General features: G+C 48.3%; 2 protein-coding genes across 3 annotated transcripts in view; one reads left to right on the top strand and one right to left on the bottom strand.

Moving 5' to 3' along the window:
* Positions 1-12,752, bottom strand: part of Tspear (thrombospondin type laminin G domain and EAR repeats) — a 149,991-nt gene that overhangs the window by 128,829 nt on the left and 8,410 nt on the right. The gene's annotated exons all lie outside the window — the stretch shown is intronic.
* On the top strand, positions 10,596-11,315 carry LOC117724176 (uncharacterized). 2 transcript variants are annotated; one of them, XM_034523829.1, is made up of 2 exons: positions 10,596-10,686; positions 10,774-11,315. In XM_034523829.1, exons 1-2 carry the CDS (start codon positions 10,596-10,598, stop codon positions 11,313-11,315), a joined length of 633 nt encoding a protein of 210 aa, XP_034379720.1. The 2 variants fall into 2 exon arrangements, with proteins under 2 accessions (XP_034379720.1, XP_034379719.1); XM_034523828.1 differs by having other exon boundaries at positions 10,596-10,716; positions 10,789-11,315.

The raw sequence follows: 12,752 nt of genomic DNA, 5'->3' as shown, positions 1-12,752 counted from the left end.
CTCTGCCCATGTCCCTGACCCTGACCCTGCCTATGCCCCTGACCCTGACCTTGCCCATGCCCCTGAGCAGCAGAGAGACAAATAGGAGACTCTCAGATAAGAGACCAGGATGATCTTGAGTGAAGAAGGTGTGCAGAAGGAAGCATGGCTGTGTGTCTGCAGAAGCATGCATACATCTGAAGAAGTGTGTGTGCCGGGCAGTGGTGGCGTACGCCTTTAATCCCAGCACTTGGGAGGCAGAGGCAGGCGGATTTCTGAATTTGAGCCAGTCTGGTCTACAGAGTGAGTTTCAGGACAGCCAGTGCTACACAGAGAAACCCTGTCTTGAAATAAAAGTGTGTGTGTGTGTGTGTGTGTGCGCACTTGCACATATGAGCATGCTAAAACACACAGATGTGGGAATGTGTAAGTATGAGCACCTGAATATATGGGTATGAGTGTGTGTACACACATGTGTTATGTGAGCTTTTTCCATGTCCTTTTATGTGCATGAGGGTGTGAGAACAGGAGTATATGTGGGTATATGTGTATGTGTGTAACAGGTGTGTAAACACACCATAGGCATATGACATAGATTGCATGTTCAGGGCAGTGAGCCAGTCTTATTCAAACAGTGGAACCCTGACCTTCCTGGCCGCTAAGGGATAGAACAACTTTTACAGCTCATGCCTCATGGCCAGCTTGTGGGGGATAAAGGAAAAGTTTGGCGCTCAGGCAGCCAAGAGTGAGAACTCTAGAGTAATAGGTCCAGGATGATGTCATGGGGTGCAGCAGAGATTGAGACTCCCCCCCCCCCCCATGTCTGTCTCTCTCAGGAACTTCACAGGGAACAGTCACAACAGACTGAAAAGATTGAGGACTGAGCCAGCTACTGGAGACAGACTGTCACCAACACTTCCCAGAGGAAAACCGTTCCCAAAGTTAGACACAGCCTTGAAGTTCTATCTCCACTGTTAATGGGATTTCAAATCACCATGGAAATGGGCATCTGGGCATACTAATGATTGTGTTTGCAGAAAGGTTTGACTGAGGAGAGAAAAGACCCACCCTAACCATGGTCAGCACAAGCACTGTTCCACGGGCCGGGATTCCAGACGGACTAAAGAGAAAAAGGCCAACTGAGTACCTGTGTGCACTGCTTGCTTTGCTTCCTGACTGCAGATACGATGTGAGCTACCACCTCACCCGCTTTCCACCATGACCGTCCCATCCCGAACAGCTGTACTCTCAAACTGTAAGCCAAAATAGGTCCTTCCTTCAGGCTCCATTCACTGGAGATTTTGTCCCAGCAAGAGGGACAAAGAAACTAAATCGATCATTGAAATGATCTGAAATAGAAACAGAGGTGACCCACACCATGCCATGAAAAGATCCAGAACAACGCACATGTGGCTACAGCAGGGGTCACCTCAAGAAGTAGGCGAGACATGTGTGTTCTAGCCGCTTTACGGGCAAGTGACTAGATGTGTGTCCGTCATACTGTAATTGGTCAACAATAAGAAAGGGAGCATGCATTTCCCCAGTACCGGGGTGACTCGGAGCCGGTCAGTTTGTGTGACTGAAATTCAAACGTTTCAAAGCTGCCCAGTAAGAAGAAAGTCACTGTGACTTGGGAAAAAAAGGGCATCCGCAGAGGAAAGAGAAAACCTTTTACAAAACACTCTAGGATTCGCTATGCATGAGCACCCCCTTCAGGAAAGGCAAGCAGGAGCAGATGCTGAAAAGAGATACAGCAAGTCCATCCCAGGGGCCACAGGGATGCCAGGAGCATAAACACACCCACTCATCAAACCAGGCCCTCCTCCCTGCATGCCACCTTCTAAGGAACCATGGTGATTCTGCATCATTGAATCTGAATCATTGAAACTACTGATCGACTATGCTTCCTGATGCCAAAGCTGCCAGGAAAGACAGACGGGAACCAGGGCAGACATGCATAGCTGACTAGAGAAGCCACTTTATTTAGCACAGGGAATAAGAGGACAGCCCTGGAGCCAGGACATCCTTAAAGAAAGGCAAGGGAAGAGGTGTCTGTATTATTTGGCTGTGTTCTCTCCCAAGTTCCAGGGTGAGCTAGGTGTGCTTCCAATCTGTTTCAAGTGCAAAAAGCACAGCCACAGAAGGAGGGGATAGATGTGTCATGTTTGCACTGGCAGCAGCTGGCTTGGAGACCCTGGTCAGTAGCAGGAGGGGTTGCTACAGGCGACAGGCAGGGTGGGGCAGGAAGGCTGACAGCATCCAGATGACTGGCAGGAGGACGTCACACAGATTGACCCTCAACTCACAGGCACACACACAAAGGATTGACAAGAGGGGGGGGGGGTCATGCACACAGTGGGCCTGCAGCTCACAGGCACACAGAAGGCTACCTGGTATCTAACAGGAATGCACACAGCAGGCCTGCAGCATACTGACTGGCAGGGGCTGGACACACAGCAGGATGGCTGGCAAGGGCTGGACACACAGCAGGATGGCTGGCAAGGGCTGGACATACAGCAGGATGGCTGGCAGCCTGAAGAGCAGCTGGTGTGATACATGGTGGAGGCTGGCTGGTTTGGGGGAAGGTGAAAATGTCTGGAGCTCCTTCCCAGGGTGGCTTTTATACCAAGCTCAGTGTTCCAACTACCCAGAATGCAGCCGGTCTTCCCTGTTTGCTTTCTCTGTCCTCCCAGGCTAGTGTTGCTAGTGTTTTTGTGCTGGTTTTGTTTGCCCATGATTGATGAGGCTTTCTAGCTGCTGCTATATCTAGGCTCCCAAGGCATCTTCTCTTGGTGTTATGTGGATTCCATGTTACCATTCTGTCTAAACTCCACCCCCACAGTTACATGGCAACAGCCAGGTTTCTCCTCCCCACAGTTACCTGGAAATAGTCAGGTAGGCCTGGCCCACTATAAAAGGGGCTGCTTGCCCCCTCTTCTCTCTCTTGCTGTCTTGCTCTCTCTTGATCTCTTGATCCCTCTGTCCCCTTGCCCCTTCTCCCTTCCCTTCCCCCTCTTTCCACATGCTCATAGCTGGCCTCTACGTCTCTACTCTCTCCCTCTCTCTGCCTTTCTCTGCCTCTACTACCCTCTTAACTCCCCTCCCCATGCCCTGAATAAACTCTATTCTATACTATACCGTCATGTGGCTGGTCCCTCAGGAGGAAGAGATGCCTCAGCATGGGCCCACTGAGACACTCCCACCATACCTTACCACACACACCCAAAGAACATATTCTCTTTCTTTTTGTCTCTTTATAAACACATCACCATGCCCCATGAATTCTAGATTTTGTTTTACATGAGTTCCCAGATATCCAAGAGTCTAGCTATCCTCCCTGCAGGATGACAGTCCTCCCACAACCACAGATACTGTTCTTTTCCTGTGGTCTGGAAGGCTCTGCAACACAAAGGAGGTTGAACAAAGTGCATGCCCCCATTCATCAGGACCTTGAGGAAAGACAGGTTGGACCAGCCACATCCTAGAAAAGCAGGTGAAGCCAGTAGAGATTTGTTGGGAGCCGACTCTTAGCAGAAAGCGGCTATCAGCTTTGCAGCCATCTTGAGCCATATACCCTGGTGTGTATGGGTATGTATGGTGTGTGTGGCATGTATACATGTGGTGTGTGAATGTGTGTGTATGTAGTGTGTGCATGTAGTATGTAGTGTGTGTGGTGTGTGTGTACACCACATCTGTACACCCATAGAGTGTAAAGCCAGATCTACACAAGCTCAACATAATTGTTTAATAGTTGGCCATCTGCCTGAACAAAAACCCATAGATACAAGAAAATAATAGAACCCAAAATCTCCAAATGTATTTTCATAAGTTAAAGCATATGATCAAAATAACCAGGCACAAAAGATTTTGTGATGTAAATTACCTTCATAAGTAAAAAGCAACCAGCAAAAAAAGAATCTGGGATAATCTCATTACAGAGATGGGCAGTCAGTGACCATGAGCAGCTATTATTTGTCCAAAGATCAAAGAAAAGTATTATCTTCATGAGTGAATAGGTAGAGCTTCCCAGGTGAGAAATGCAATTAATCCAATAAAAGGGGATTCTAAAACTGAAACATACAATAGCTGAAGTTTAAATACACACCAGACAAACCTGAGGACAGGTGCAAGAACAAAGAAACATCAGTGGACCCAAAACACCCACAGAAATCATTCCATCAGATATGGATTGAGAGAGAGAGAGAGAGAGAGAGAGAGAGAGAGAGAGAGAGAGACTGAATTTAACATGGTGAGATGGCAGTAAGTATAGGCACATGTACCCAGCCCTGTGAGTTCAATTAGAACTCACACGGTGGAGAGGAGAGATGTGGCAAGTTATCCTCTCACCTACACACACATATACCATACACATACACACACTACACACCACCACACATACCACACACACATGCCCCACACACCATATGCATATGCACACACACTATACACATACACACACACCACATTCACACACACACACATCATACACACAAACCATATGTACATATACCATACACACACCACATACACACATACACACACACAACATACACCATAAACATACACACACACCACACACACTACATACTACATGCACACACTACATACACACACATTCACACACCACATGTATACATGCCACACACACCATACACACCCATACACACCACATGCATGTGCACAGGCACACACACACACACACACACCCACACACACACACCATGTACACACCATATACCACATCACACAGACACCATATACCACACACATTAAATTTGGGGATGGAGAGATGGTTCCATTGTTAAGAGTACTTGTTGCTCTTGCAGCAGACCAAAGATTGTTTGCCCCAACCATAGTGAGCAGCTTATATCACCTGTAACTCCAGTTCCAACACCCTCTTTTGGCCTCTGTGGGTACTACACTCACATGTACCTACACTCAAACAGACATAGACACATAAGAGTAAAATTAAATATTTTTTTAAAATGTAAAATTGTGCTGGCTAGGTTAACTAGCCAACTTGACACAAGCTAAAATTATTTGGGAAGAGGAACTCTCAACTGAGAAAACGCTCCCACCAGACTAGCCTGTGGGATAGCCTGTGATACATTTTCTCAATTGATAATTGGTGTGAGAGGGCCCAGCTCACTGTGGGTGGGGCCATCCCTGGGCTGGTGGTCCTGAGTTGAATAAGAAAGCAGGCTGAGCAAGCCATGAGGAGCAGGCCAGAAAGCAGCATTCCTATGTGGCCTGTGCTTCAGTCCTTGTCCTGACTTCCCTCAGTGATGGAGTGTGACCCTGGAAGTGTAGGATGAAATAAAATCTGTCTTCCCTAAGTTGTACTTGGTCACAATGTCTTCTTAGCCCTTCCAAAGAACATCAGATGGCTATGAGGGACCCAACAGTCCAGAAGAGCACCATGATTGTGGAAGAGCAACACCTTTCTCCCACTGAGGCAGGGTCAAGATAAAGTCAAGATAAAGGCTTTCAGAAAAGAAGAGCACAGTGCCCAATGAGCTGACAAAGGGTAGTCAGGAGGGATTGGACCTCAGAGGGTGGGGCTCAGTTAGGAAGTTCAGCTGAAAGGATGGGATAGCTGCAAGGGAGGCCATCACCTGACCAGATTGCCAGAGGCTGAATATGTGGCATCCCACACTCACTGATAATCATGGCGTGTTAGCACTTGAGGCAGGAGATGCAAAGGCTTCTGGAAAGCAGGAGCACCTAGACTTCACCCTATCCTGGCTTCCTCCTGCTGCTGCTTTTACTCCAGAGTAAAGCTGACCAGTGTGGACATACCTCCATCTCAACCCCAGAATCTCAGTCAGCTTCCCTCAGCTCTAAGGGACACAGATGTCACATCCTGGAAAAGAGGAGCCCCAACAGCCAAGGTCACCCCACCTTTACCCATACATACATGGGGAAGGTTTGTGGCATGGGGGAAAAAACAGCAAGGGACTGGAAAGATGGCTTCTTGCTCTTCCAAAGGACCTGGATTCAAGTCCCAGCACTCTCATGGCAGCTCACAACTACTTACTTATAACTCCAGTATCAGGGAATCTGGCACCCTTTTCCAGCTTCTACTGACATCAGACACTGGCACACAGACAGACAGACAGACAGACAGACAAGCAAAACACCCATATACTTGGGTAGGAGGAGAGAAGGAGAAAGAGAGAAATCCTATAAAGAAAAAAAAATCAGATGTGTTTCTACGTAACAACAATGGACAACATGAAAAGAAAATTAAGAAAACAATTTTTTAAGATGTCCATGGTGGGATACCCCTTTAATCCTAGCATTCAGGAGGCAGAGAGAGGCAGATCTCTGAGTTCAAACCCTGCCTCAACTACAGAGTAACTTCCAGGACAACCAGAGCTACAAAGTGAGACCTTTGTCTCAAAAAGGAAAAAAAAATGAAAATGAAAAAAAGAAAGGAAGGAAGGAAGAGAGAAAGAAAGAAAGGAGGGAAGGATGGAACAAAAAAAGAAATGAAAGAAAGAAAGAAAGAAAGAAAGAAAGAAAGAAAGAAAGAGAAGGAAAGAAACAGAAACAGAGAAAGGGAGGAAGACAGGAAGGAGAGGGAAGAGAAGGAAGGGGGAGGAGAATAGAAAGAAAGGAGAGGGGAAGAGTAGGGGAGACGAAAAAGAGAAAAAAGGAAGGAAAGAAAGAAAGAAACAAAGAAACAAAGAAATGAAGGAAGAAAACAATATATTTATAAAGGCATCCAAAAGAGTAAATAATGTAACCAATGGGTAAGCCTTGCCCACTGGTAACTGTAGCACTGCAGAAGAAAGCTAAGACCTGCATCAACGATGGGAAGATGTCCCTGGTTCATGGATTCAGAGACAGCACTATCGAGATGATCTTACCACCCACAGTAAGCCATGGATCCAGGATTTCCCTTCTCAGCCCTCCAGCAGCCTTGTTCTCAAAAACGAAAGCACTACTCATCAAATTCATATGGCCGGAGAGGGTCCAGGATGGCCAGAGCCATCTTAAGAAAGAGCAGGGTTGGGAAGGTTGGACTTCCTACTTTCAACACTGATGACGGGTCCCAGCATGGAAACACTGGGGTGCTGCCGTGTCCCGTACAGAAGGACAGGCCGGCAGCAAGAGTCCAGGAGTGAGCACATATACTGGTCAATGTATCAATATCCTGACAAGGTGGTCAAGGCCATTTAATGGGAAGAACTGTGCCCTCAACAAAAGACTGAGGGTGTGTTCTCTACTCATCCTGTACCAAAAACTAGCTAAAAATATAGTGATAACTTAGCTTCCGTGGCTAAGACCATATACATCTTAGCAAATGTAGACGAAATCCATACAACCTGGGGTTTTGCAATGGGCTCTGGAATGCTATGCAGAAAGCATAAATAAGTAAATAGGGGGTTCATCAGTCAAAAAAAACCTTTGTGAATCAAAGGACATTAATTATTAAGGGGCTGGGGAGCAAGGCCAGAGGAAGAACCTGTGACTAACGTGGACACCGCACTGTGTGGGATCCTCAGAAGCATGGACCGAGAGAGGGAAGGAAGGATAGAGACAGTGAGGGAAACAAAGAGACAGAGAGACTGCATGAGAGAGATGCAGAAGGCATTATCCGAAGGTCCACCAGACAGAAGAGGCAAGGTACATATACCTGATAAAGGGTTGGTATCTAGAATATGGAAAGAATTCCTACGACCAAAGGACACACCAGCACCAAGAGGTGGAAGACTGAACACTCATTTACCCAGGGAAGACACACAAATGGCCAGTGTTCATTAAGGAGAAGCTATCATGGTGAGCGCCATTTCATCCCAACCGAGCTGCTAGGAATATTTGCAAAGGAAGGCAAACACTAGCAGGTGTGGGGAGTGTGCCTGTCTGCATTCCTGCAGGGATGGAGGGTAGTGCAGACACCACGGGTCACACTATGTGGGTTCCTCAAAAGAGACACGGGGTTCATTTATGAATGAAGAACCATACCCCTGGGAAATGAAGGACACCCTAAAGCCTTGCTATCTTCTGTAGCGCAGACACAGGGTCTGCCTTGGTCTTTGGAGGTATCACCTGGCCCCACAGACCTCCTTTCAGAAGGATATTTGACCCATGTCCTCACCGCTCAAGAGTGTCTGAGCATCCAAGCCTCAGTTGAGACCCAGTGTTCAAACACGTAAAGCTGTAGAAATATTTTCCATTCAAATCATCACGCTATACCCCCCATATTCATGGGCTTCTCATAAATCGCATCTCAACATGCATTCGGGTCCATGGTCTTAACAGTTCTAACATTGTTCAGAGGTATGATTTTGGCCTCCTCTGAGGCGCAAGGTAACTCTTAGCTGTGAAGCACTGCAAAAATAAATAAATAAATGTAAATAAATAATTAATTACATGCTTCCAGTATACCCAGACACAAGTCAGCGTTCGTGTTGCAAAAAGAGAGGGTGACAAAGAGGGATCACACCAAAGTAAGACAAAGAGAAACAAAGCAGAGTACACATTAAACATTCCATGTCGGGCATCTGGGGCTCGGGATGACATCATCTGGACTCCAACAAGGTTGGCAACCCGACCCCATCGCTCTGTGTCGGGAGCCATTTGCCTGTTTCTCTGGGGAGAGAGAGAGAGCAGGGAGGCAGAGAGACAGAGAGACAAACAGAGAGAAAGACAGAGAGAAGAAAAGAAAATTCTGCCTGCCAGGCAGAGTCAGGTTTGTTGGCAGATTTCCTGCCTGCTGAGGGACGGAACCGGAAGAGGAGGTGCACTTGAGGCTCAGGGCAAGGGGCTGAAGATTCTATTGACTTTGATGGAAGAAACAGGGAGGCTTTTGGGTGGGACCAGATGTCTTATGTGTATATTTCAGCAACTGTTTCTGTTTGTAGCTTTACTTCCCACGGTACTGTGTACTATAAAAAGGCTAAGAAAATTAAACTCGAGGCTGGCCTGGTATTGACCTGAAGCCCTCCCATATCTGTCTCTTGCATCTTCTTTCTGCCTTTCCTATCATTAATCCTTGTTCACCCCCTCAGAGGACCGTTCAACTTCCTGCCAGCAAGGTTGGTACAGCTCTGATGCCTGCAGCACACACAGCCTCCCTCGGGTCAGTCCATCACATGCCTTCAGCTCTCCTCAGCCGACATTCCATGTTCCTGGCTTCTCTACCATCCTAGGGTCTCCACTGGAACTAAGGTTCCAGCTCTGCAGCTTCACACACAGAATGCTTAGAGCAACCCTGCTACACACTTCCTGGCCTCACGGGCTTTTCTCTAGAACCTGGGTGCCAGCTTTGATGATCTCATCCCCCTGCACCTTGCAATCCCTCCAAAACCAGACTCTGTACAAACCCCCTCTTTTCAGATGAAAGCTTTTCAAATAAATTTGTTTTTTTGAAATTTTTCATATTTTTACATATTTTATTTATTTACTCTTAGGTTTATGGGTGTTCTGCTTACATGTGTGTCTGTATACTGTGTGCATGCCTGGTGCCTGCGGTGGCTAGAAGAGAATGTTAGATAACCAGGACTGGGTTTAGAGATGGTTGTGAACTGCCCTGTGTGTGCTGGGAATCAAGCCCAGGTTCTCTGCAAGAGCAGCCAGTGCACTTAACCACTAAGCCATCTCTCCAGCCCAAGGTTGCACTTTTACACCTTGGTGATGACATTGAGGTCATATTTCCAAAGCCCCTTTCTTATTATCCCAGTGAAAAGTGCTTGGCTTTTCTTTCACGGCACTCATCTCTTTGACAGTTAAAGCTGACCTGTGTCTACCTTCCATGCCCAGCCCCATCTAAAACCTTAACAACACCTACATTCCTTCCTGTCCAAAGGTCACATTTTTAGTGTTCCTGGAAACCAGGCTAAAGTCAACAGCCACAGCCTGAATGTTGGGTGTCTTGAAATTAATTACCTCTGCCAAACAATTAGTCAAATGCATTTAAATTAAGCCTCTATCATATTTTCAGGACTGCCTTTCTAGTCTGTTATCTCTTGAGGGCATAATCACAGGAACACAAGACATGAGTATCCACGCCCTGAGCTGCCTGACACAGGCTCGGCTGTAAGCTTTGGTTTGTGCCTCAGTTTCCCCATGTGGGAATAATGAAATCATCTCCCTTCCGAGGTCACAGGGGTTAGTTGACTTAGTACCTGCAGACTCACTTAGAACAATTCCTAGACCAAGCGAGAACTATTATGACTGGCATTGTTGATACAGAAAACAAACACAGCTCTCTGACCATCATCCCCAAATAAACAGGATACAAGATAAAGTTAAAATATGCTGATGACTCAATTAAGGACTGAAGCAGGGAGTCAGAGCTAGGGGCCTCAAGAGAAGGCTGACCCTTCCTGGAGAGGAAATGACACACCCCTGCCTTGCCCCATGTAGCCCTGCCAGACCTATCAGCTCTAAGTGTGCAGAGTTCTATGGGTGGGTGGAGCTATAGGCCACACCCACTTGATTGATAGGTGTCTTAAAACTACATCAACACCAACAGGGAACTGTAGTTGGGACACCACAAACATACACACCCTTGAGAGATATATAAGTGGCACCGGGCACCTCACTCCCTCATTCCCCTGCTTCCTCACTCTCTCGTTCTCATTTTACCTTCTGCCCTCCAATAAGCCATGGCCGCCTCCACCATGTCTGTCTGCTCTGACACTTGCACCAATTCCTCCTGGCAGGTGGATGACTGCCCAGAGAGCTGCTGTGAGCCCTCCTGCTGTGCCCCCAGCTGCTGCCAGCCCAGCTGCTGTGTTCCTTGCTGTGCCCCCAGCTGCTGCCAGTCCAGCTGCTGTGCCCCCAGCTGCTGTGCCCCAGCCCCCTGCCTGACCCTTGTCTGCACCCCAGTGAGCTGTGTGTCCAGCCCCTGCTGCCAATCTTCATGCTGCACACCCTCATGCTGCCAGCAGTCTAGCTGCCAGCCAACTTGCTGCACCTGCTCCCCCTGCCAGCAGCCCTGCTGTGTGACCCTTTGCTGCAAACCTGTGTGCTGCACACCCATCTGCTCTGGATCATGCTGCCAGCAGTCTAGCTGCCAATCCTCCTGCTGCCAGCCCTCCTGCTGTGTGCCTGTCTGCTGCAAGCCTGTGTGCTGCACACCCATCTGCTCTGGCTCCTCCTCCTGCTGCCAGCCCTCCTGCTGTGCTCCTGTGTGCTGCAAGCCCTGCTCCAGTGTGTCCCTGCTGTGCCGCCCTGTGTGCAGACCTGCCTGCTGTGTGCCCAGCTCCTCCTGCTGTGCCTCCTCCTGCCAGCCCAGCTGCTGTCGCTCATCCTCCAGTGTGTCCCTGCTGTGCCGCCCTGCCTGCTCCAGACAGGCCTGCTGTGGCCAGAAGTCCAGCTGCTGATGGATCTACCCCTGGGGAATCCCTCTCATCTCTCTAGTCCCTGAGCTACCTCAGGTGCCAGCCCTGTCTTAACTTGAGTCTTCCATCAGACAACAGAGTATCCTGTCTTGCTCTCTGCCATTACCCAGCCTGGTAGAGGTCCTGGTCATAAGCCTGGGAACCATACTCCACAGTCCTGGTGTCAGTGGGCTTCTTGGTGGGAAACTGCCAGGTACTCTCTAGCCAGAAGCCTCCTCAGAACATTAATAATAAACACTTTGACTTCAGCCATGCCTCAGTCTTCCTCTCTGAATTCTAATGGAACCAGCATCAGGTCCTGATGGGAGGCCAGGAAGCAGTGCATCCTGGGCTGTCTACCTTCCCCAGCTTGTCCTGGCCCACCCGTCACATACCTGTGATAGAGGGTTCCAATCACAGGCAGCCCCTGCCCACCCCTCCAGGCCAGCCTTTTCCCCAGGAACCACTTGGCAAGGACAAACAGCAGACACACAGGGTGGGTGACCATGTGTTTGATGTCAAAGGTCTAATGCCTGCTGGGCATTCCCTGGAAGGACCATCGGATGCAGCTGCTAGGAACATGGTTCCTCACAAGGGAAAGCAGGCAGCCCGTGCCATGCCAGAGTCAGAGCCCAAGGGCCCTCAAATCTTGCCTTACTCCAGCACTGTGTCTGCCTGCATGCCAACATGCTTCCCCTCATGATGGTAATGGACTAGCCCTCTGAAACTGTAAGCCAGCCCCAGTGAATTGTTTGCCTTTATAAGAGTTGCTGTGGTCATGGTGTCTCATGTGGTATCTCATGGCTCAGAATGCTTCCAGCAGCTCTCTCCAGGTTATCAAAACACCTCAGCTGCTCTGCCACTGCCTTCTGGGATGGTTTGAACTCCTCAAGGTCAGCTGAAGCTTCTTCAACCCTATGGAGCCATTCTGTAATGTGTGTGTGTGTGTGTGTGTGTGTGTGTGTGTGTGTGTGTGTGTGTGCGCATATACCTGAATGTGCATGTGTTTGTGTGTGTGTTACTGTGCATTGTGTAATGGCTGGTGGTTAGCATTTTTATTAAGACCTTTAGAGTTCATCTTGCTGTCACTCTGACTGAAAGGCCTGACAGAGACAACTGAAGGGAGAAAGGGCTTGTGTCAGAAGGCTTAGCCTACCATGGCAGGGAAGGCGAGTGGGTAGCTCAGTTCACAGCAGTAAGAACATGTGACACGTGGCAGAGGCTGTCCATATCATGACCAGGAAGGTCAGACCAGCCACAACCAATGGCCCCCTTATGACCTATACTTCTGTCATCGACATGATTCCTTCCAAAGTCTCCATCACACCCCAAAAATAGCACCACCAACCAAGAACCAAGTCTTCAAACCAGGAGCCCGAGGCGCACTTCAGATTCTGATTTGATCCATAACTGTCATGTGGTTAACACAAAACAGTGACC

The sequence above is a fragment of the Arvicanthis niloticus genome, chromosome 20 (genome assembly GCF_011762505.2).
Source record: "Arvicanthis niloticus isolate mArvNil1 chromosome 20, mArvNil1.pat.X, whole genome shotgun sequence".
Taxonomy (NCBI): domain Eukaryota; kingdom Metazoa; phylum Chordata; class Mammalia; order Rodentia; family Muridae; genus Arvicanthis; species Arvicanthis niloticus.
The sequence above is the reverse complement of the archived record's forward strand: the minus strand, read 5'-3'. Positions and strand labels throughout refer to the sequence as shown.

Bases quoted from the DNA above. Each gene is read 5' to 3' on its own strand.
- LOC117724176 (XM_034523828.1), top strand. From the start codon at position 10,596: ATGGCCGCCTCCACCATGTCTGTCTGCTCTGACACTTGCACCAATTCC. The intron at 10,717-10,788 runs GCTGCTGTGTTC...GCTGTGCCCCAG, and splicing joins CCCCAGCTGCTGCCAGCCCA to CCCCCTGCCTGACCCTTGTC.